Source organism: Eutrigla gurnardus (genome assembly GCF_963514095.1).
Source record: "Eutrigla gurnardus genome assembly, chromosome: 21".
Lineage (NCBI taxonomy): Eukaryota > Metazoa > Chordata > Actinopteri > Perciformes > Triglidae > Eutrigla > Eutrigla gurnardus.
The window spans coordinates 9,668,814-9,693,859 of record NC_139932.1 but is presented as its reverse complement, the minus strand read 5'-3'; the positions used below and the strand labels follow the sequence as shown (position 1 = coordinate 9,693,859).

The following is a 25,046-nucleotide window of genomic DNA, read 5'->3' as shown; positions in this document are numbered from 1 at the left end:
AACATCCAACAGCTGACGTTTGCAACAGAAGATTTTCTTGAAGCCATGAATTCGGCACGAAGTTCATAACCCAAAAGCTTGGAGAAAACGAAGGAGGTACAATTTGGAAAACAAATGCAAACTCTGAATATTCTTATCTGAATTCCAGTGTCTGCTCTGTTTGCCCTCCAGACCAAATATGGAGCTGCAAAGGTGTTCCCACAGAAAGAAAAACCGAAAAACGAGGACAGGGCTACTCCGTATGCCCCCGCACAGGATGCACCTGCCTACAAAAAAAGGCACCAGCCACCTCTAGGCGTGTCAATAGAGGGCGTCACCTAGGAGATTCTCCCACTGAGAGGGTGTCACCGTGGAAATGATGCCAGCAGCAGAGTGTTGTTGTGGAGAGGCTGTTGTGCTGATGTCTTCCAAGTCTTGGAGAGTTTCTCTCACAAAGGCAGAGGGTAATGTAAATGCTAGATGATGCCTGTATGCGTAGGATAAAGCAGCCGATGCCCCGAGCTGTTCTCCACAAGTTGAATGGAGCGGAGCGCCACTGTCCCGCTGAGTGCTCCGCGAAGCTCTCTATGTCTTGCAACCACTCCACGCACGGGTTAATCCTGCCACGTCACTTTCACAAAGAGGATTTCAGAATTAAAATAAACGGGACTGCAAAGAGAGCAGCACAGACAGCAAGATCCTGTCTGTGGTATGTTATTTGGATGATGAACTAATGTCCTCACACCACGGACCCATGGGTACGCTTCTTATGCTTTGTGCAAAATGTTGGTTTCCAATTGCTGAGAAACACTGTGGCTATAGAAAGTGAGTCTGTATAAAAATATGCTCTGGTGTAACCACTCCACCTCTTAAAAAAAAAGAAAGTCAGAGGCCGAGGCCGGACCCACAAGCTAACACAACATGTACTTGTACCTTGACGCTGCCGGGTGAAGCTCGCACCAAAGTGTCAGCGTTACATAAACGCTTCCAAAAGCATTTTGTTTTCAAGAACACACCCTATGGTCTTTTTTTTTTACGTGCAGCACCACCTTTACACATAGACAGATTGACTCTTTCTTCGTTGACTTACGCCTTGTCGTTTTGGGTTCTGTGTGTCACTTTGTGTCCAGTTAAGCCAGTGGAAAGGGTTCCCTTTGCCACGTATACGCACAAGTGGGCCGTCACTCTTCTCAAAGGGATCACCTCCTGTTTGTGACAGTTGGCGAGGCGTTAAGTTGGAAAATCCTCTCAGCCCCCCCCTCTGAGGTTCCCCACTTACAACTTAAATTAATCTTCAACACATGGTAACGGAAAAGCCCTCAACGGGGGGAAAGCAAGTGAGGAAACCGGCTTTACGTGCAAAGAGATACATTGTACATCAAAATCACCTCGTCGGATCAAAGGGTTCATGTCTCATGCGCTAAAAGGGATGGAAGCACACTCTTAATTTCGCATGTGCACGTCCTCATGTTGTGCAAACCCCCCCTCAGTCAATTACATCTGTCATAATGGATGTCATGTGCACAGTGTGGACACTCATTGGCTGGCTGAGACAAATCAGAGTCATACGGTTGACCACAAGGGTAACAATCACAGACAAGAGTTGTCCTCCCATGTGACTGACTGGAGATAGAAAACGTGATCCGAGTTTATTTGGAATTAACTCTTTTTAGGCAAAGGCCTACAACAGAAGAGTAACTTTTTATGATGTTTTTAAAAGACAGGTCCTTTAAATTCTAAAGCAAAACTGAACAGTTGATTGTTTTGTTTTTAATCAAAGTGTCTCAGCAAGAGCAAAAGAACATGCTGTAGGTGCTGCACTGAATGTTTGTATGTAGCCTGTATAACCAGTTGTATAATGTATTCTGTGGCTGTATTGAGAGCTCTGTATATTCAGATAAAGTAAAAGGACAGCCTGAGTTACAAAATCCCCGGGGCAAAAATGTGCAGTTGGTGGATGGCCACCTACACATTCACCATTGGGGACAAAGCACACACTAAAGACTATATATGGCAGCGCCATTATATTCCTAGAGACCAACCAGCACTCCAGTGCATGTGCAAGATTGATTCAACACAATATTTGTAAATAAAATACTGTATGTGTAAACTAAAATAATACTTGAAACTAGATTTTGACACAAAGACTCATCACTTCTCAAAACATACTTTACAAGAAGGCTTTCTTTTTACAGTAAATTGGTTGTTTAATATGTATCTCTTTTCTCACTTTTAATTGTTTTTATTATACACTTGACTGTCTATTTCAGACAGACCCTTTCAGTTCCACGGCCTTGTGTCTTTGCTCCTATAAGTCTGCTAGGAAAATGTCTATTATAAAATATAAACAGTATTCCACTGAAATGCGGTAACACAAGACTAAAGCTTGTGTCCTGAGCTCTTAACTGTCACTGACATCTAGTGGCTGCAACGTTTAACACCATTTTCATTTGGAAGGAAATGCTTTAGTTGCAGTTTTACAACAGTTCTGCACAGATGCACTGTACTATGTATTTGCCAGCTCAATTCTTGCAGAACGGAATTAAGTGCGTTTCCAGCCAATGGATATGAAGAAACTGTGAAAATACAAAAAACGTCTGCTAAATGAACTGTATGTGTTTAAAGGAAAACACCACCGCATTTCCATACTGAACTATGTTCTGCTCTGATCTTAGACGAGGTGATACATACCTCCCTCTCCTCTGTGCGTGCACTCAATGGCTCTTGCGCGCACTCCGCGCAGCACTAATTTGCTAGCATGTAGCTTGTCCCAGTATATTCCTTAGGATCCAAAGGGGGGTGAAGTTAGAAGCGACCAAGCACTTCCACGTTGTCCCTATTTAAATACGGTTACGTGAGTAGTTACACGACCCAAGTTTGGTTACACAAAATGAAACATGCCAATTTTTCTAAGCGGATAACAAGGATAACTATATAGTATGGCGGAATAACAACTGGAAGCACTTCGACGTCGGCGCAGTAATATCATCACTCAAAACATGACGGGACTATATACCTTCTGCTTGTTTTCACAACCCTATACGATGCACGTTATAACCATGATGTTTGATTCTTCTCAAACTATCTTACTACAACCTGATGCTTCCTCAACTGTGCACAAACTACTACAGCTGGTGCAGGCGACGGCGTGCAGGTCACGTAGGTTCTATTGACGGAAGTAAGAGGGGGAGCGGAGTGATGATATTACTGCGCCGACGTCGAAGTGCTTCCAGTTGTTATTCCGCCATACTATATAGTTATCCTTGTTATCCGCTTAGAAAAATTGGCATGTATCATTTTGTGTAACCAAACTTGGGTCGTGTAACTACTCACGTAACCGTATTTAAATAGGGACAACGTGGAAGTGCTTGGTCGCTTCTAACTTCACCCCCCTTTGGATCCTAAGGAATATACTGGGACAAGCTACATGCTAGCAAATTAGCGCTGCGCGGAGTGCGCGCAAGAGCCATTGAGTGCACGCACAGAGGAGAGGGAGGTATGTATCACCTCGTCTAAGATCAGAGCAGAACATAGTTCAGTATGGAAATGCGGTGGTGTTTTCCTTTAAGCTACGAGGAGCTTCCATTATTCTGTTGACTTTGGCAGTCCCTGTGGGACAAAAGTGGTAGTGTTTCTGAGCACCAGAGTCCCTTTAGAGAATGTTTCTCATTATCCAGCACGGTCCTGCAGACCTGGGCCTCAGCTATGTCGATAACGTCTCCCAGCCTGAACGGTGGAGAAGCAGAGCTCTTCTCACAGGAGGAGCCGCTGAAGTCTGGCCAGAACTGATTTCTTGTGAAATGGCTCATTTCACACAGAATTTGACCCTGAGTCATGATAACTACAGTCTTCATGATGATGAGAAAAAGATTTTCTCTTTGTGTGATGAATCATCTGAACGATTGGCTGCCTTTATGTCTGGCAGTGGGAACTGCAGAGTAGTCCAAGGCACTATAATTGCTTGCACAACTCTCTTTCTTTCTTTTCAGAAAGTCATGAGACTTGATTCTCCTGAAAGAAACTGTAATGGACAAAAGCAACAAGTGACACAGACTGCAAATGTTTAGACTCATCTTACAGTAATATTGCCTTTAAGTGTACACAATGCCAAGTTTTAAACTAATAAAGTGTTAACCACAAATGATTTATTAGTCATACGCTATCATGTTGATGTTTACATATACTCGCATCAAATGTTTGGTGTTGATTTAAGAGCCAGCATCTGTGATATTAGTGGTAGCCATTTAGACTGGAACTTCCTTAAAAAAAAATTCCATGCCTCAGGGGAAGTGAAATCATGACTCCTATGAATGCTATAGAACAGCACTGCTATTTTGCAATGCACCCTCTACTGAGGAGGGGGATTTTCCAGAGTTATCTGCGATCTCCGCTCAGGCATGTGGGAAGACTGGAAACACCTAGACCTCCTTTTTTTCTGATTAAAATATTCTAACAGGTTTATACAGTGTGTAGGAACAGGTCTGTGCATGTGTGTGTGTGCGATCATACTGTAATTTGAATCTCGTAATTTAATGCTCAGTCACTCTTTAGCTTCGAGTCACGGAAAAGAAAAGAAAGAAAAAGAAAAAATATTGCTCAACAGCACTTTTCCTTTGTATTCATATGTTGGCCAAACCTTTCAAAGAAACACCTCATTTACTCATAGCCACATCCAAAACAAGGAAGTGAACCTCTCATGAGCTAGCCCATTGTATTACCCATGACATTTTCTGTTAGGGTAGTTACATTTGTTTTACAAGATGCCATGCCCCGAGTCTCTAAAACACTCAAATATAAACGTGGGCCATCATGAGGTTGGTATTTGTGATTTGAGGTGAAATGCTTCGACATTCATGAGAACATCTTTTATCAGTCTTTGGGAAAGGGAGGTTAAGTACACATCAAGAGCTTCCTTGTTGGAAAACAAATACTTCCTTGGTGACCGCTGATACAGGAAGGACGAGAGATTATAATACTACAGTTAATCATCAAAAATACAGTAGCAGTAGCACATATCAAGCAAGCTGTATTTTTCTATTGCACAGTACCAGAGATATGTATTTTTATATTACGGTCAAAACCCGGCAACTACATTACCCACAATACAACTCCACAGCACATACAGTTCAGTAGGGGATGTAGCTTTGACTGGCCTGTGGCAGAAGATAAACACACTTCTTATCAACTGCACACCCTGAGATTTTCCCCTCAAACGCATTAAAACTAAAGTAACAAGCCTTTTTTGAAAATGTGAGTAGAAAGTACAGATATTTGTTTTAAAACGTAGGGAGAAGTCACAAGTTGTCTGGAAAATAAATACTCAAGTAAAGTACTGATACCTGAAAATTAAGTAGGCCTACAGTAACTTTTCTTGGACCTCTTCATGACTTTCTTGTCTTCAGTTTGCTCGTCATGTCAGAATGACCATTGTGAGCATGTTAGTATGCTGACTTTAGCTGGAAGCACAGTCGAAGCTGAAGTGCCTTAAGCTTGCAGTCTCTTTACAGGCCATCAGGGGGCGACTAGTCTAAACATTGTAAACAGGAATATCTGGTCCGATTTGCTAGTTTGAAATCTTCCCATTTTGGATATGCTTTAGGGCATGGCTACCTTGTGATCGACAGGTCGCTTCTTCGCGGTAACAGCTTCACACCAGGAACCAGGTGGATCCAGATCCAGTAAGGTTGCTGCTCGGGGTGCCACTCTGCCCGTCGCTCCTCCGCAGCGGCCACTTCCGTTCACTGGTTGCAAGAATCCAAGATGGCGATAAAACCAACGGGCGACGTCACGATAATAAGTCTACGATGCCTACAGAGCAGCTGGTCTACTCTAGTCGTGTTCCTGTTTATTAGCACACACACACACACACACACACACACACACACACACACACACACACACACACAAAAACAGAATAGCTTGGTGGATATTACAGCTAAAACCAATATTTTGTTAATTGACTCATATGCCAAATAAATGGACACATATTAAAATGTTATAATAACTAGTTGTTTTCATCTACAGTAAAAAAAAACTGAACTGAGCGGACAAATTAAAAACAATCAACCCTTTATGTATATTTCTCTCTTGTATACGACATGTGCATCACGCCACCACACTGGAAACTCCTGAACTCTCTTCAGGTCATCGACTGCGAGCGATCAGGAAATTCTCCCTCCAGCGTGATGTCACTCCCCCGCGTTATAATGGACCTCCGCTTCACACACACAGCAGCAGCAGACACACTCGGACGGAGACGGAGAGCAGCTTCAGCGTGGTGAACAGTTCCTGGAGTGTTCAGCAGAGACAAACTCGTTGTTTGGCCGACAAATATCAGCGGGTTTCTTTAACTATCCGTCTTCCAGCCGAGACAGAAACCAGAATCTGGTGAGTTGTTCTATTAGCGCCTCCAAAGCCACATGCTCTGTTCGGATGCTGCCTTCATGTTCTTTCTTAAAAGTCAAGAAATGCAAACGTTTACGTCGAATTGGTGTCGCCCGCGGTGGAGGAAGGTTAAAAAACAGACGTTCAACAGCTGTCGCGTTAACTGGCTGTAGACTAATGTAGCTGTGTTGTAAAGCAAGATGCATAAAAACAGTCGAATGCGTCACTTTAACGGAAAATTTCCTACCTCCCGCAAATCGAACAGCAAATCCGTCATCAAAAGACACACGCATACTAATCGTTAATCACCGTAATCACCGTAATTCCGATATTTCCGACAGCCTCAGAATGCACCAATAACTTGCTTCTTCCTGTTTGTTGGTCTATTGTTTTTTTTTTTATATCAACTTTATTTGAAAGGTTGAACTGTTGAATCAGCTTCCTTCCAAAATTAATGCAAATGAATATATTATACACAGTTTCTTTCTACTTAAACTGCAACCAATTCCTGTAGACTACTGCATGACTTAATTTTAATTTAATTTAATTTAATTTAATTTGAATGTATACTCTTGTTTGAAAATGTCCAAACATGCATGCTTGCTGTTAAAATGTTACTCAGCTATATTCCATTTATATCACATTTCCAGAATGTCATCTTTTAACTGATGCTCCTCTCCACAGGAGCCATGGTGCTGGCAATCCTCAAGTTGTACTTGATTGGAACGGCGCTGAGTGTCCTCGCCGTCTTTTATGGACTAGCGGACTCCATCGGTGGTTTGATGTACGCCCGGGAAGCCTGTCACTACACCCTGGACGTGGACCAGCCGGCACAGAGGCAGCTCTGCCCGAGCAGCCGGCGGGGAGGATTACCTGTAACCAGAAACAACGGCTCATAAAGAGAAAAGTTGACAAAAAAAAAATGGCAGCTGGATGGAAATGCTGACTTGTGTGGCAATGGATCAACTGACTGTGAGACTTTTATTCATTTCTGATCACTGAAGACACTGATTGGAGTTTCCATCGACGAGTATGGACATCGGCCGACATGTCCGACTTGTTTCTGCATTGCACACTTTGTTAATACGCCACACCGTTTGCTGTATTTGTCTCCTCTGCTGTCAAACACTGTAGCAGCTCGTCCTGATGAGACATGTATCTGCACTACTGAACAATGATTTGCACTGAAAACAAGAAAGTGTTGCCCCTTTTCAATGTGTATTTTGAGGTTTTGTTTTTGTAAATAAAATGAATTTGAAAAAGTTTGATTGAAGGTGTCGTGAGTACCAGAATAACTGCTTACAGGAGAGTTTGTTTTTGGAGGCCTGGCTGACTCAAAAGTATCGAATGTAGTGGAGAATAGTCAAATGTGATTTAGGAACTAATGGCAAAGCCCTTAAAGTGGGCACAAAAGACACATTGAGATGTATGTTAACACTTATGTTCTCAAAATAATGACCTCCAAGCTACCTCCATGTTAAAACGGATTCAGATAAAACACGTGAGAACACTGCATACTGAATGAAAAGCGAGTGTGCAGAGCATGCAGTATTGACATCTGGTGGAACAGAGTAGCAGCCTCCCGACACAACCCCCAGCCATGAAAAACAACATAAGAAAGTAAAGGTCAAAGAGAGGTATTTCTCTCTCCAAATGGCCGGATGCACAACAGTCTGGGTCCATGAGTACGTATGACCAATGAATCCATGTGGACGCTTACGTCTCAGGAACGCCAGGAGGGAATTTCATCACAACATCCGCTTTGGACTCGAGTATGAAGTGATAGATTTAGGTGGTCAAAGGTCACAGTGACCTCATGATACATGTTGAATTATGACAATACCACGCAAATATCTCGTATGATAAAAAACAGATTTAAGTGATGATTTCGGAAAGGCATCTGAACTGCAACTGAACTGGTTGGAGGCATACAACTCACTTTTAGTAATGAGTTGTCGAAAGGGAAAGTGAACACCACATCAGCCATTAAGCACATGTTCAGACTAATCTTTGAGGCGGAATCTTCAGGGCAAATTATCTGAATAACAACATCCGCCTTGATTCTGTTGCAGCTATGTAGATCCCCCTCTCTGGTGACTCAAGGCGTCACTCTCAGCTGCGATAACGTGTCATTTCCTGGCCCCGGGGCTCGTTAACAGGCTGTGAAAGCCACAGAAATCTTGTGTGACGTGTGCTGAGCTGAACATAACACAAACTGCAACGGACTGAATTGACTTTTTACGGAGCTGAAGACGGTCAGAAGCTGAACTGCGTCACTGCAGTCATGAATTAATGACTGTTAAACAAAAGCCAGGGGGGAAATTTTGGGGGCGTTGCAGCAGCACACGGATAGAAAGAAGTATAGATACATACAGAAAATTCAAAAATAAAATAAAGAAAGTATAAAAAAGAAAAATAGTAATTAAAATCCAAGGGATATAAAACAGTATATTCAATTATCATTTCAATAACATCTCAAACAAAGTGACATAGCGGTGTGATACCGCCGCAGCCTGTTCCTGCTTCAATCTATCATTCCCTCAACTGTGCCACCAAATCCCTCAAGCTCTCCCTCCATATGTAACAGCTAAACTGTGAACACTGGAGCATTCACTTCTTTCACACACAAAAGGCAAAGGCAAAAGGCACAGACAGCAGGTTCGTTCACGCAGGGAGGGCAGGAGACGGAGTTTAATGATAATACAAAATTGAATGATTAAAATAAGCATTAGTTGTTTTGGCACAACAGAAAAGAATACAGGCTGAGGGTTTGGCAGGGGAAGTGACATCTAAAAGAAAAAGGAGAACACCCCACTCACACAGCAAAAAGGTGACGTGCAAACAAAGAAAGTCTTGAACGGGGATCACACAAGGGATCACCACCACGCAGGAAAACCACCACCGCCATCGGCCTCAAAATTAAAGAAAAACAAACAATGTTTTATAATGTGTGCCAACAGACTGTAAATGATCAATTAATAAACTGAAAAGTATTAAATTGGATTAATTGTAAAGCAACCAAGCAAGAAGGACAAAAGATATCAATGAGTCTCTGGCCGGAGATATCAATGATCAACCATAATTAATGGGTTTTAACACAAATAAAAGACAGCTCAAACATTTACTGAAATTCAATTTCTAAATGTCGGGTTCCTGAAGGACAAAGCAACTGTTTAAAGGGTCAGAAACATACATCTGAGGTGAACCTGAAATTGAAATAGCTCAACACCAAGCTTAATCATGGTAGGACAAAGCCCACTCTACTTTATGTCTATGTCTTCAGCTCACTTGGCTGGAAACAGCATGCATGCAGCACGTTTGACTTGGTGTTGGTTTTTAAGACGTGTATAATGTACAGTTGTGCGTCAGAGCGCGTATCCTCCTCAGGCCCCTTTGGCACATGACATTAAGTGAACGCATGACCTCTTGCGTTCAGTTGCGTTCACTGCCAACACAATCAGGAAGAGCGCGCTCTTCTTATGCTGCATTCACGCCCCCTTCCACTGTCAGAACTTCTCCATTCCAGTAAAGCAAGCATTTTCTTTTTTTCACCCCTGTAACATACGAACGCACACCAAAAGTATCCTCACGCCGATTCCCACATTTCCCTTTCTTGCATTGGTTGCAAATGGCCGCACGGTGCGTTTCCATCCTCGAAGCGTGAATCCTCCCAGCGGCTCAGGTCACCTGGATGCGGGCAGAATCACCTGCTGGTGGAGGACGCACCACTTCACACAGCACTTTTTTTTTTTTTTATCTTAAGGACCCGTCCAAGCACGTCCCACACCCACTTGCTTTGAGAGCGCAACACTAATGACCGAGGCACTATCTATGAGTTGCATTTAACCGAGCAGGTTACTCTTATTGAGTATTTTTATTTTTTTTGTGAGATCCTCTTATTTTCATATCGGATATGATCTGGAGACTCGTGGTCCTTCACGTCCTTCTTCTGGGTGCTGAAGGGAGCGGCCGCGAGGGGAGGACGGTGACTTTCCACCGGACTCAGCAGGGTGAGAGCCGGGGCCAAGCGCGCGCACGGCCCCGGAGGGATACGAGCGGCCCCTCCGGCCCCACCAGGCCTGTCCACGGGCCCCCCTTCATCCCCTGCCGAACCCCACTCAACCCCGTGGAGCACAAGGTTCTGGATGACAATACGCATGAGGTGAGGTGTGTTTGGCTTCAGTGATATCTTCTGGAGGTGATCAACGTTTGGATGAAGTCATATATAGTTATATCACATTTAGTCACCTAAAAAGATTTTCAGAAGGCAAATAAATGTGTTTTGAAAGGAAGTGATATTTATTTTTGCTTTTCTTCCAGGATATTCAAGGTAAAAAAAAAAAAAACAATAAACAAACTAAATGAAACAGATGGAGCTGGACACCAAAAATGATTTGATTTCATGATTATGAAATGTGCAAACTGATTATCTGTGGTGATCCATCATTAAACGTGTTTGTTATACTTAGGAGTCCATTGATCCCATTTTGGTAAACAATGTTCTGTAACCACCGCAGGAAGTGAAGACTGTGTGATGGAAATCTGAAATTACAGAAGTTTACAACGGCTTTGTCTTTTTCTCTGTTTTATTATACCTTTGCAAAGGCATCAGTAAAGTACAGAGCGTACGGCATCTTCATAACCGTCTGTCACGTCTGCTTACCAACGTCTTTCATAGTGAGACTTTGGGGCCCAGGGCCTCACTGATAACAGTACAATTTCTCGTTCTCCTAGACAGGGTTTAACGGCGACGATGGCTCCTACGTGATCCTCACATGGGTGGGAGACGGCACAGGGGTGAGTATCAGCATTATACGGTACCAGAAAGGTCTAATTATTCTCATCAGCACAACATGCTGCCTGCTTTTCTTCACATATTCAGAATTTGCACTTTCTGTGGCAGTGTTTGCAGTTTCTCTATCCCCTTATACTATTGATTTGTTTCATTTATTTGAACAAATTGGTCTAGCATTTTAAAGCTTCCTGAAGCTGAGAAACAAAAACATGTCATGGTACTGCCATACTCGTCAGCATTTTAACCACGTGGCTGCGTGTCCCAGGTCGTCCTGGTGCTGTCAACGTTTAGTGCGCCGATCGATTCGTTCATCGAGGGCGGCTCCTCGCGACTTTATCGAAGGTGAGTTGGACACACGGCGGGAAGTATCGCGAGCAGCACACCTTGAGTGGCACTCAAGCGTTTCTCTCCTCTCTCATCAGCACGGATTACGCAAAGTCCTTCCATGACATTTCCCACCGGATCAACAACACCTTCATACGGGAGGAGTTTGGAGTCAGCGTTGGACCAGGGGGCTCTGTAAGTCAACGCCGTGTGAAGCGAGCAAGCGGTTGAGACTTGCGGTCCGCGTGCGATGTTGGAAGCGGGGGATGTTGCAAAAGAAAAGTCTGAAGACATCTCAGATGTTGCTCTGCTGCCTGACTGCTGTCTCACCCAGGAGTAAAGCTTCCTGCAGTGAGCGATGTGATTGGTTGGTTCTCCTTTTGTCACCAACCGCTTCGATCCACTCTGAATTTGACAGGTGATCCTGACGGCGGACATACCGGTGGTGGACAACGCGGGCGGGATCATCTTCACCTCCACGGACGCCGGCGCGACCTTCAAGTTCATCCAGCTGCCCTTCCACCTGGCTCAGCCAATCACGTACCACTTCCTCAACCCCGGCTACCTCGTGGCCCTGAGCATCGACGTGAGTCAAATGGGCTTCGGGGTGTCGCTTCTCTCGCTCATTAAAATCATCCGATTTTTGGTTCATGGTCTCCCTTTACTCCGTTCAATTGCTTCAAGTCACACACACACACACACACACACACACACACACACACACACACACACACACACACATCAAACACACACCTCGAAGTGAAGGTAAACATTCCACTGTTTCTTCCCGGCCTCGCAGGGCGGTCTGTGGCTCTCGCTGGACTTTGGCGCCAAGTGGACAAAAGTTCACGACGGAGTACATTCTTTCTCATGGTGAGGATAAACAGGAAGCAAAACAAGCGCCGCCATTGTTAGAGATGGAAAAAGTCAAAGAAATGTGAAAGCATGGGGACATCTTTTTTGGGGTAGAATTATGACATCTTTTCACTCTATCTTTCCATCAGGGGGGCCGGCATTCATTTGTTCTTCAGCTGCAGCCAAACGGACACAGGTAAGGAGCCAGGTGAAAATCACTTCCATGACACCAAAGAGCGATACCGATGTGACGGTTTCAACTCATTTTGAACTTTGTAGAACAATTAGAACCTCAGTGGTGCTTAGTGAAAGAAAACATACCTCTAAATCCAAATATTTGCCTTTTATTATTGTTTCATTGTCTAGTTTCATGATTTTGTTTCATTGTGTGTCGAGCAATCTTGTCCCATGAGAGGAAAAACATTAAAAAGCAATTTAGCAATTAAGTGTTGCCTCTTGTCGCCACAGTTGAATCGGACGAGAAAGGGAACTTAGTGTTGAAGAGGACTAAAGATCTGGGGAAGACCTTCACCACCATCCATGAGGATATCTACAGCTTCGGCTACATAGGAGCCTTCCTGTTCTTCTCCGTGATGGAGGATTCGGTGAGAACTTAAAGGAAAGCCAATGTTACACTCTTCAAAATGAGAATGTCAACACGCTGATGAATTATTATTTATTTTTTATTATTTTGCTCCCAGAGATCTCCTCGTGTGATGTATTTCTCATCGGACCAAGGAGATACCTTCAGTCGAGCGCTGCTTCCTTCGGCCTCCACCGAGCAGGTGAGAAAGACATAAAAAGGGTCTTAATTGTTCTTTTATATTTAAATACATATTTAAATTGAAATAATTTGACCCCCTACTCTACCATGTGAATTGTAAAGATGTTATAATGACCTCCTTTGTTACACATTTCTCTTGCATTTTGAGTCAGACTTGAGTTTGGAAACCTTTTTAAAGGTTAGGGTTAAAGAGGCTGAAAAAACATTGATGGCAACATTTCCTTTTTTTCAAAACTGAAACACATCTGTTCTGACGAAACACCCTCACACACACACACACACACACACACACACACACACACACTGTGTTGACAGCACAAACACACCCCCTCTCTCTCACGGCGATTAGACCAGGGGTTTTTTTCAGATTAAATTAGTCATCACAAAAACGTGTTTTTATTTGATTAAATCCAGGTTTCTCACCCGCATGTGTTCCCTCTCTCTGTCTCTCTCTCCCTCCCTCCCTCTTTCTCTCCATGTGTTTGCAGTTCTACTCCATCCTGGATGGAGATGAAGATATGCTCTTCATGCACGTAGACAACCCCGGAGGTAACAGACAATAGACCTACATCTTAGAATAAAACTGCATTTAAAAAAACGATCACATATTGGATAACGTGTCCGTGTTGTGGAGACAACATCACAGGATTTCTAGCTCTCTCACTCCCGAATGGAAAAGCTGGACGGCGAAGGCCGGACTGGTTTCACAAGTTCTTGGCTGCTGACAAATCATTCCATCATACTGAAAGTGTGTTTGTGCATACGAGTCCAGCTGCCTCGCTCTTTGTTCCTTTCTCTTTCTCCCCCTCCCTCGCTCCCTGCCCCACTCTCATTCACTCCTATTTTTGGTTTCCTCTCACGTTAATGCTATTATTGAAAAATGTTTTCCCTGACAAGTGCTCCAGTTTATGCTGTATGCGTTCGGTGATGGGACTTTTGTACCGCTGAGATAAATAGGGGCGATACGGGGGAGAGAGGGGCTTTATCTTTTGTTAGCTGGAGGGAGGGAGATTTAGTTTACACTGCAAAAGCTGACAAACATATCTTGGGATCAGGGTGTAACACAAGCACACACGCACGCACGTACGCACACACACACACACACTCTTGTCCTTCATGGCTTTAGCTGACGTGTGTGTGTGCGTGTGTGTGTGTGTGTGTGTGTGTGTGTGTGTGTGTGAGCTTCACACAGTAAAAATATGATTGATGAGGACTTGTTGTTGTTATGCTGATGTTGAAAGGTTCGTGTCAGCGTTGCATCACTTGTTACCAAAATAAAGCTGCTGTTTCTTTATTTATAATCGTCAGGTGTCACCGACTTATAGTTGGCTTATACTCGATGCGTTGATGTATTTGGCACGGCGTCAAAAAACAATACTTCTTGATATTCTTTTGTCTGATCTTACACATTATACCTTTAATATCAATACATCCTCACTTCATTAAATAACAACTATAATTACAGCAATGTATGTCCATTAAATAACAAACTAGGTCACTAACTTTGACCCTTGACTGTAGAGTAATCATGTGTCTAAGTTTAAGAGATTGTCCTTTGTTTCTCTGCGTTCCTCCACAGACACCTTCTTTGGAACCATGTACACGTCAGACGACCGCGGCATCCTCTTCTCCAAGTCGCTGGAGCGCCACCTGTTTGACGGGCAGAGGAAGAGCGATTTCACCAACATTACCTCGCTGAGAGGAGTCTACCTCACTAATAAACTCGATGAGGGTGGGAGGGCTTCCTGTGCAAAATACAAAACATTCCAACTTTATGGGCAACAGTGTATTCATATACAGCTTTTAACGACCTTTAAATGCTGAAGTATGACCGTAACTATGTTTTTTTTTTTGTGGCAGACGGCCGTATAAGATCCGTCATTTCCTTTAATCGAGGAGGGACGTGGAGACCGCTTAAGAAACCCGACAATATGGAATGTGGAGAGCAAGTCAAGAATGTATGTTGCATGAAAGATTGAATCCCATTCTGCATATTAACATTATATTTTTACTAAAACACCATGTGTGTGTTTCCATCAGTGCAACCTTCATATCCACGGAGAGCACAGTCGCAACATCCGCATCGTTCCCATGCTGGCTCTGTCTGAGCCCACTGCTATCGGTCTGGTCATCGCTCACGGTGATTGAACAGCAATGTTCCTCTTTAATGTCTTGAATTTGACCAGTGCATGAAAAACGATGGGGTGTCTCTAAATGTGATGATTCAGACGGTCTCCTGTCTCCTCCAGGTACCGTGGGGGACTCTCTGTCGTCGTCACAGCACCCAGACGTGTTCGTCTCCTCAGACGGGGGTTATAACTGGAGGGGGACGCTGAGAGGTCCTCACCACTACAGCATATTGGACTCCGGGGGTCTCATTGTGGCTGTGGAGGCCCGGCTTGAAGGACAAGTCAAGACCATCAAGTACTGAGATGATATTTTTTTCTACTTCACGCACAATGGAGGGCAGATTATTGTGATGTCATTGTGACATACTTTTGTCTCGTCACCAGGTTCTCCACAGATGAGGGTCAGTGCTGGAAGTCCTACAACTTCACAGATCAGCCCTTCTTCTTTGCAGGTCTGGCGTCCGAGCCCGGGACCAAGGCCATGAACGTCAGCGTGTGGGGCTTCCGGCCCGAGGACGACGGCCAGCCCATGTGGGTGGCCGTCACCATTGATTTCCAGAGCCTCATTACAAGAGAGTGTGAGTCAACATGCTATAGTGCTTCTATATCTCCTCTTCGCCTGGATCACTCCGTCACGCTCTGGTGGCCTTATAGCAGTTTCCCATCACAGATTACATAACAACCCATGACCCGGGACTTTCCATAACTTATAAGTACCAATGAGATTCAGACACTTTGTTCCTCTTTCTTCATTATGATTACTTTTGCTAAAACAGCACGCTTTTGCTTTCTTTATCTTTCATTTGAAAACACGCTTTCTCAGTCAGCTCCTTGGGATCATAAAGAAATGCACATTTGAATGCCAACATTTGAACAGTTTTGGGTATTTCATATATGAAATGACTGTTTGTATTTTATTCTCTGGGCTCTTTTCGCTGGTTTGAAAGGAGTGAGGGGAATCAAATCGGATCATATGACTCCCACACAGTCCTCATGAAGCAATAGCTGTCATTGCTTCATGAGGTCATTAATATTTAATGTTATTTAGAAAAAGTTAGGTATTTTTTCTTCTCAGTTTTGCTGTGTGGTTGTTGTTGCGGATTTTGAAGTAAAATTATCTTCGTTGTGGCGATATGACTGACCATTAGCAACACCTGAAAATAAATGGGAAACCTGTAATGGTTCCTGTAATGAAAAATTGATTACATCGGTTAACTAATTGCAACCCCACTAGAGGCTATCAAACAAGATTTTTGAACAATCTTTGTTCAACTTTTTTATATATATTTTCTACTTGCAAATGTGAAACTATTGTCAGTGGTAGTCGTATTCTGATTGGTCACCATCTGACTCACTAGGTAACGCCCAGGACTACGAAGAGTGGTTGGCTCACGCTACGGACGGAGGAGACTCGGAGAGAAGCGGCTGCCTCTTGGGCGTAAAAGAGACATACAGGAGGCTCAAGAAGCAGTCTGTGTGCAGAAACGGACGCGGCTTTGTTGTGAGCAAGAAGCAAAGCCCCTGCCCGTGCACCAGAGAAGATTACTCATGGTACGTCCAGATGTTTCTGATTATGCAGATCCCAAACTGGCCTCTGAAACCGTTTCATCAGAGGTTGCCTGGGAACTAAGACAGCATGGAGAGCATTCCCTCGCGAAGCCCTGACATCTGTCCTTTTCACACAGCGACTACGGCTACTATCGTCATGTGAACACGTCCGAGTGTGTGAGGCAACAGAGCGCTGCCAATAAAACCTTGGAGCTCTGCCTTAACGGGGAGGAGGATGAGCTGCTGACAGCGGGGTAAATAAAGGAGGCTTCTTTTGAAAATCTGAAGATTGAATTTGAACACACATCTTGCGTACATGCACGCTCTCTCACACACACACACATGACTGTGTTTGCAGGTACCGCAGGGTCCCGAGTGATCGGTGCGAGGGGGGATTCAGTCCTCAGCACGCAGTACAGACGGTCATCAGACCCTGTGGCGTTAAACCCAGCCCCGGTCCACCTGCCAGGTCCTCGTTTCCAGTCACGCACTTTGACACGCCGGTGAGTAGATGTGTTGCTCTAATGAGTCTGTGTGCTTTTTGTCAATCTATAATAATATAGTATAATAGCTGTTGTGTGTGTTTCCCAGCGAGAGAGGCTGGTGTTGATCCTGGTGTGTGCAGGAGCAGGATTTGTCGTCCTGGTGGCCATCGTTTCTGCCGTCTTTGCTGTGAAGAGGGTGGTTTACAGAAACAGGCGAGCCACACACACACACACACAAACACACACATACAGTTTTATGCACTCAATGGCTGACCATTGTGGTTTTGTGTCGTCCTCTGCAGGTCACCGGCGTATCGTTTCTCCAACCTGCGGATACAGGATGAATATAACGTCATCACGACTGACCTCGAAAGCGCCACAAGCAGCAACGGCACGGCCTGCCTGCAGGAATCCGACGATGTAAGAGTTATCGTCATTTTGTCACGTTTTCAGATACTGTTTTGGGCTCAGAAGCTGTTTAGGTGGTGTCAGTTCCACTAATACTTCTGTGTTCTTATTCCACCAGGATCTTATTGAATGACACATGGCACATTTCTGTGGATGTATGGATTATTCAAGATTGGGACCAGCTGTGCTGAAAAAAGACTGCCAGGCATTTTGTTGGATTATCCCTGATATTTTTTGATGGGAGTACAGTTTGTGGAAAGTTCTGATGATTTGAAGGACGGGCATGAGAATGTCTTAATTTATTGAGCTAGCCTAATTTCATTGCTTCACTTTGCTTACTCTTTGATTCATTTGTACAGTATTGTTTTTTTTATTTATCTTTACTTTGTGTTGCACCTCATTTTTACTTTCTGTTCAATGTGAAAACAATTAAGACAATCCTAGCAATGTGCATTTGTAAAATAAAAATAAATAAATACAGTATATCATTATTTATGTGTCTATGATATTTAAAATATAAACTTCTGTTCATCAGTGCACACAGGTGGCGCTGTAACGTCTCCCAGCTGTTTCAAACTGAACGCAGAAGAAGAAAAAGGAGGAAGTTGGCGTGACGGAAACAAAGATAACTTTCAAATTAAGATATGCCACTCGTGACAAATTTGTCCGGTCTTGCAGAGTTAGGGGGAAAATGCAGCGAGATAATCGGTTGTGGTGAATTTCCATTATCGGGATAATCGTTAATATAGTCATCAGTGACTTGAAAAAGCTGTCTAGCTCAATAACATGGAATACAAGTTAAAAAAAATACGTAATCCGAATAGTTTTTAAAAATGTATTAATCCTCGTTTAAAATAATTAACTGAAAAAAGGTGTATGTATGTATGTATGTATGTATGTATGTATGTATGTATGTATGTATGTATGTATGTATGTAGAGATATAATCGTGACATGGTATTTTCATAACGTCTCATGCCTGTTCAATATTAGATTTTTTCTTCCGGCCGAGCGGAGCATCCCTCCGGCCGTTTACCCATCTCTGCAGCCTGTTCTCACCCAGGGAAGTGGGCATCACACACACAATTGTTTTGGTGGCAACCGTGGCAGTGGAACAGGTAAGCAAGGTGTGCTTGTTAACCCCAAGGCTACTATTAAACGCCGCATGTCCCTTACTAAGTTATTACCACCGCTTCCCCGCCGGAGTTATCTCGGTGTTAGTTAGCAAACGTAGGCAGCGACGGTAACAAACGTAGGTAGCGTAACGTTCATTTTGACGTTAAATATAAACCGTTTACGCTAGTTAGCTCACAGCAGACGTACTACCGTGTAGTAACTTCACGAGTAGAGCGAAAGTCAACTCAAACTCCTTCGGCTCACGCTGCGTGGCTTCAGACGCACGTCTTCTGTCAACGATTAGCGGCTAGCTAAAGTAAACGTCACACTGTCGCTGTCATGGAGCCCCTCTGTAACGTTACCTTCCGTACATGACAGTTAAAGCGGACCCGTTGTTTTGTCCCCGCAGTTCTGCTAGCTGTTGGACGAAGATGGTCAGGGCTGGCGGTAAGTGCGTCCACCATTTAAAAAAAAAAAACACACATACAGTAATAAAAGAGGTAATAACATGTGTCCGTGTCATTTAAGGTTTTTTGAAGTTGGCAGCGATCATCTTTTCCTTCCTCCTCGCTGTATTTCTGGCGTTTCAACTGCTGGAGATAAACATCGACTTCAAACTCGGCAGTATGATGTGTGAGTTTCAAGGAACAAGGAAGGGTTTGCTTTGCTTCAATGGCGTTTGATGAAAACTTAATTCAACTTATTATACTTGTTTTACATTTCAGCTAAATCTTTGCCAGCGAACGAAGTCTGTAAGTATGCTTCTATTATTATTATTATTTTTATTTATTTATTTAACTAACCAGCCGCAGCAGCAATGATTTTTGCACAATGTCTTCTTGGAAACGTGTTTCCCTTTTCTGATTGCTGATTGACACTTTACTGCATTACTGTACAATACCATGTAATGCAGCCCTGACGGTTCCTGTTTACCATATTAATCACTGTTATTAACACATAATATCACAGTGGTGTAGGGATCTAACAGAGACATAGAGAAAAATCCTAAATGTGACTGTTGAATGAACATATAATATACAAATATACAATGATAATTTAATTACAAAAAACAACTACATCGGCATGATAAGGGTAGGGAAGTTAATAATAATGGCATAAATGGCAAAACAAACCCTATGATTGTTGATTATACGATTAATGATATGTCTCCTACTTATTAGGGGGGATAATGGGATGCAGCCCAGGAAGACGGATATTGACTCTCCAAAAATGTTATGGGCGTGCCGGGTGGCGTAAACATAGCTATCCGGGCGGTTGTGTGCAGTGTGCATAGATCTCTGCGTTTCCCACGTTTGCTTAGAGTGGTGTAGTTGTGTGGAGGAGTTAATTAACTCTTACGCTTTAGAGAGGAAGATTGCGTTTGGTAGGCTTTTGTTTGAACCCATGATTTCAGTTGCAGATGTTCCAGAAATTGTGTGCGCCCAATGGCGTGCCGCGGACACCTATTGTATACCTATTGTATACGTTTTCTCTTCACAGCAGCAAAGCCACTCAGGTTTAAGTGTGGGCTGTCCAAATCCTGCCCGCTCGGACACCTCGCCTTCAGGATGGCGAGCGGAGCGGCCAGCGTCGTGGGGCCCAGAATCTGCCTGGAGGACAAATTGTAAGTCAGATGGCATCTAAAACCTTTTGAGATTCAAGCCCAGGTGTGACTACATCTTACCTGTCAACATTTTATACGTCTGTGGTTGCTTTTGTGAGAACACTTCAGTGGTGATTTGGAATGGTGTTTCTAACAGATGTAGAGTGACGTGTTTTGTCACTTATGGTATAGCTCAATCTGGTAGTTCTCAGGAATGCATTGTTGTCATCGTAACTCATCAAGACAGCCTTAAAGCCTTACAGGCTATTTTCTTTTAGCTGTATTTGGTAGCTTAGCAACAGTCACCTCACACTTCACCCAACATACTGATTAGTCTGTTGACAGAAAAAAAAATCATTCACTGGTTCCAGCTTCTCAATTATAGATTGAAAATCAGGGTTTTGGACCGTTGTTTTGCTATTGAGTGTTTTATCATTTCAAACTACAAATTATTTTTAAAAGTCTTGTTCTGTCTCACCAACAACACAGACAGAAAAAACTGTAAAAATGTAATGTTATACCGCTTATAAATGCCGCCCTGGGGGGACTTGGCCCTCCATGGCTGAACAACCTCAGTAGGAAGCGTCTTGAAGGCCACACGCTGTACATATGTGATACTACCCGTATGAGCTCTATTCTCAGTGTCCTCCTTTGTATCGTTGTAGATTATTGAGCGCCGTGAAGAACAACGTGGGCAGAGGAATCAACATTGCCCTGGTTAATGGTAACGTTATCGGCTTTTATCAGTTGGCAATCCACACCTTCAAGTCAATGTGATTAAGTAGAAAGCTGCCGCCGATAATAACGCAACACTCCGGCAGTGTTACACTGGAAGGGCTGGAAGGACTGGAAGAGCAGAGAATGCTTACCTACCAATAGATTCACATTTTCCTATCAGAAACAAAGGTCTGTTTCACAACCACAATATGCCTTTCCTAGTGGTAAACCTGTCGTGTGCAACACTACATAAATTGTGTAATCAGAGTTGTAAATTAGTTAATAGAAGTTGTAACTAAATCTCCTCTGTTTTATGGAACATTGGATTTGAAGTGATCTAAACTGTATGTTCCCCACCCCCACAGGGAGAACAGGGGAACTTATCAAGACAAGCTTTTTTGATATGTGGGGAGGAGGTGAGCACCCTTCTTTTTTGCCTTCAAAAATAAATGAATGTATATAATGCGTTAACCACCTGTAACCTTTTGTAGAAGTGGCTCCCTTAATTAAGTTCCTGAAGGAAATCGATGACGGGACAATCGTGATGATGGCCTCATTTGACGATCCGTCAACAAAGTAAGTCCCCACAATATTCCCTCGCTTACAGATTCACAAGATTCATGTTGATCGCATGTGTGATTATGTAGTAATATCCGTCTCTTTTGCTCCGTAGACTCAACGATGAAGCCAAGAAGCTAATCGCTGATCTGGGCAGCACAGTTATCAATAGTCTGGGCTTCCGGGATAACTGGGTCTTTGTAGGAGGGAAAGGCATCAAGACCAAGAGTCCATTTGAGCTGGTAACATAACCCACTTACGTATACATCTACACCCTCAAATGAACTATTACAGTTTTGTCATTTACCTAATACATCTCTGAAAATGTAAGGGGACAAAACTATTCAAGTTTATACTACCAGCATATCCACAGCACATGAGCCTACGAGTAAAAACTACTGCGCTCACCCCAGCAAGTGAATTAAAGAGCTCCCCTAACTCATTTTGAATGTAAGGGTAGTTCAGAGGAACTTGTAGGTGAGGATGCACCCGATTTAAAAAAAAAAGCCTCACACCCACGTTTTTACAAGGTGGGTCTGGCAAATGGTTCAAATTTTCATACTCAAGTGTGTTCGCGCTTTGGTCTTCAGATTTCAAAGAGCACTTTGTTAAAACCTTGTAAGGGAGTGTGTTTGGGAACGCCACATCCTGATGCCTGTGTAAAGAGATGTACACGACTTGTAAAACCTGTCGGAAGACATGCAACACTTAAAAACACTTGTGGTGTATTTAGCCCTTTCATTATGTGCTTAGACCCTGAATACAGGATAAGCGGTAGACAATGGATGGATGGATTATGTGCTTATGAGAACAATTTACCCCATCATCAGGTTCATTTACCAGAATGACACACCCTACCACTCGCTTCCTGTCCAACCAGGATATTTAATGTCTCTACATCTATTACATATAATGAAAATGCAATCCATTTGTGTTTTTATTTAACAGAATGTCTTTTGTTTCCTCAGCATATAAAGAACAATGCAGACACCAACAAGTTTGACGGATGGCCCGAGGTGTTGGAGATGGAAGGATGCGTGCCCCAGAGGCAAGACTGATCCCAGCTCTGTGCGCCACCCATGTCTCCCCTACAATCCCGTTCACCCTGCCCCCCCGACATTCCTGTTCTCATAACAATTGAGTCGTTGCTCTCCTTTGGGCTGAGGAAGTCTCCGGACAATCTTAGAAGGAAAGAGACGTCGGTGTGAAACTTCAGTCAGCCCTGAGCAGGACGGTGCAGCACGGACATTTTCTCTTGGACTCTTTTCGTACTTCTTCTGTTTGCATGCCGTTCCGTAGCAGCTTATTGGGGAGAATGTAGTCTGTAGATTGCACTGATTAAAATGGGAGTTACTTTTTGATTATTGCTATAATATCACAATTTAATTGTAGGGCCAAAGACTTGCTGGGATTGGGTTGCATTATTGCACAGTAGCTGATGGGAATGGATGTCGTAGCCCAACTTTCTTTCTGGGGGAGCTTCCATTTCCTGTTCCCTGCCTTAATCTCATTACCCTGTTCCTGTATTTTTTATTTTTTTTTATTTTTAACTAACATGACTTTGTGAGTCCTTTAGTTTCTTTCAGAGTTGCATTTATTTTGAGGAAATTATAAACAGGGTTAGAAAATGCTCCTTGCCATTATATTATAAGACAATGTACCAAATTCACTGTGAAATTTGTAAATATTTGCTTAGTGAAAGATGTCAGAGATTTCAAAGATCCTAATTTAAAGAACATTGTAATAATATAATTTCTGAAAATAAATGATACTATAATCTCTCTCTCTATGTGAGTGAGTGAGTGAGTGAGTGAGTGAGTGAGTGAGTGAGTGAGTGAGAGAGAGAGGATGACAAAGTGGTTTGGTATTTCTAGCTGTGGTAAGGAGTTATTTCTTTGTGCTATTTTTTTTACTGTTTGTTCACCTCAGGCAGGCAATTAACTAAACTAAATGATCCAATCATCAGGTTTGAATAATGATGCTTATGTCAACAACCTGTTCCGATTTTCAGTTCCCACCAAAACCATTTCAAAGCAGTGATTTCATTGTTTTGAAGAAGCAATTCTGTCATGTGAAGCAGACTTGTTGACTTTGATCACGTTAATTAAACATGCGTTTATACGTCTTTCCCTAAGAAGTGAATATAGATCATATGAACGCTCCATGTTTGTGTAGAAATGGCACAAAATGCTGTTTCAAAGCTCAAAGTACCACAAACTGCTATCAGCCTAATATCACCCTCATGTTACTGTATTTGTAATTGGGATATTGGGAATTGGCCGTATGATCTCTGGTGGAAAAGTATTAAAAAAATAATCCAAAGTCAAATTCATAAAATATGGGCCACCTCTACCGTCTGATACTTAATATAAGTTAGTAATTGAATCAGGTATTCCTTTTGTTCTACATTATTTGATGCTTATTTTGCATCATTTTGTACTTTTAGAAAAGGATAACAGGCAAAAACATTGTTTTTAATGCACGTTTATTTTACTTCACCTGAGGTTGTAGATTTCTCTTGAAATTCACATATAAATAGCATATTTCAGGAAACTTGTTAACCATTCAGATGTTTCATCAACTGGGGAAGTTTCATATCACTTCATTTATTTTTACCGTATTCATCTGTAATGTCTGAACAGTTTTTACAACACATACCCTTAAAAGCCATCTTCTCAAAACGATCTATATTCTGATAGTTTTTACATTTACATTATCTTTCATAGCCTGATTTCTTTAACCTTTTTTCCCCCATAAAAAAAAAAAATGAATGTTGAGAGCAATGGTCAGATTTGTGTTCTGGAAATGTATGCCTCATCATACATTTTCAGAAAACTTCTGGTTAAAAGTTGGGAAAAAACTGTCTTAAGGTAAATAATCAAGCCAGCAGCGGCTCGTACATTTAAACTAAAAACACCTTCCTTCATCAGAATACCCTCCCCGTCTCTCTGCCAGGTTTAATATGCTTCAAAAGAAAATGGTCCATCTCCCAATTTCACTCTTTTATGTTGTGTTGATGCAAGAACCTGGCAACGTTTGAGAATCGCTGTCTTCAAATTGACCGGCAGAGGGCGCCATTGTCTCATTTAATTTGGTGTCCTGTGCTTTAAAGTAAAGTCAAGCGCAGTATTTGTTGTGTTTGAAGTTGTGCTTCAGGAATAGCTTAATTATACATCGGTGGCCTGTATTCATTAAAGACTGTTTACATAATCAATGACATAATCACCTGATTGCACTTTAGGAGATTGAATTAGCAGCATCTACACTATTATGTGCAAAAACAGCCAAGTGTGGCCTATTGAGGATTTAAACTAACATCTGTCTTTTGCATAATTCATATGCCAGACATGAGAATATTGATC

The 25,046-nt window shown here is 42.7% G+C and overlaps 2 protein-coding genes across 7 annotated transcripts; both read left to right on the top strand.

Annotated features, from left to right (window-relative positions):
• The first annotated feature begins 9,942 nt into the window (after positions 1-9,942).
• Positions 9,943-18,182, top strand: LOC311032052 (sortilin). 2 transcript variants are annotated; one of them, XM_084038660.1, is made up of 21 exons: positions 9,947-10,525; positions 11,098-11,160; positions 11,424-11,500; positions 11,581-11,677; positions 11,901-12,068; positions 12,282-12,355; positions 12,487-12,533; positions 12,806-12,942; positions 13,039-13,122; positions 13,610-13,670; positions 14,701-14,853; positions 14,982-15,079; positions 15,162-15,261; positions 15,371-15,545; positions 15,635-15,828; positions 16,609-16,801; positions 16,936-17,052; positions 17,157-17,301; positions 17,390-17,496; positions 17,586-17,703; positions 17,810-18,182. In XM_084038660.1, the coding sequence occupies exons 1-21, from the start codon at positions 10,277-10,279 to the stop codon at positions 17,822-17,824; spliced, it is 2,472 nt and encodes an 823-aa protein (XP_083894786.1). In that variant the 5' UTR covers positions 9,947-10,276; the 3' UTR covers positions 17,825-18,182. The 2 variants fall into 2 exon arrangements, 1 of the variants encoding a protein (XP_083894786.1); XR_014599148.1 differs by lacking the exon at positions 17,810-18,182 and having other exon boundaries at positions 9,943-10,525; positions 17,370-17,496; positions 17,586-17,701.
• A 528-nt stretch (positions 18,183-18,710) lies between these two features.
• fam3c (FAM3 metabolism regulating signaling molecule C) lies at positions 18,711-23,467 on the top strand. Of its 5 annotated transcripts, none has more exons than XM_084039106.1 (10): positions 18,711-18,808; positions 19,216-19,253; positions 19,335-19,439; positions 19,532-19,558; positions 20,307-20,430; positions 21,075-21,133; positions 21,492-21,542; positions 21,618-21,702; positions 21,800-21,926; positions 22,653-23,467. In XM_084039106.1, exons 2-10 carry the CDS (start codon positions 19,238-19,240, stop codon positions 22,740-22,742), a joined length of 684 nt encoding a protein of 227 aa, XP_083895232.1. In that variant the 5' UTR covers positions 18,711-18,808; positions 19,216-19,237; the 3' UTR covers positions 22,743-23,467. The 5 variants fall into 5 exon arrangements, with proteins under 5 accessions (XP_083895232.1, XP_083895230.1, XP_083895231.1 ...); XM_084039104.1 differs by having other exon boundaries at positions 18,731-18,808; positions 19,185-19,253; XM_084039105.1 differs by having other exon boundaries at positions 18,755-18,817.
• The last annotated feature ends 1,579 nt before the right edge of the window (positions 23,468-25,046 follow it).

Coding starts and splice junctions, on each gene's coding strand:
- LOC311032052 (XM_084038660.1), top strand. CDS start 10,277: ATGATCTGGAGACTCGTGGTCCTTCACGTCCTTCTTCTGGGTGCTGAA. Junction 12,356..12,486: donor GGAGTACATTCTTTCTCATG/GTGAGGATAAAC, acceptor TCTTTCCATCAG/GGGGGCCGGCATTCATTTGT. Junction 12,943..13,038: donor TCTCCGTGATGGAGGATTCG/GTGAGAACTTAA, acceptor TTTTGCTCCCAG/AGATCTCCTCGTGTGATGTA.
- fam3c (XM_084039102.1), top strand. CDS start 19,178: ATGACAGTTAAAGCGGACCCGTTGTTTTGTCCCCGCAGTTCTGCTAGC. Junction 19,559..20,306: donor TTTGCCAGCGAACGAAGTCT/GTAAGTATGCTT, acceptor TTCTCTTCACAG/CAGCAAAGCCACTCAGGTTT. Junction 21,927..22,652: donor CCAAGAGTCCATTTGAGCTG/GTAACATAACCC, acceptor TTGTTTCCTCAG/CATATAAAGAACAATGCAGA.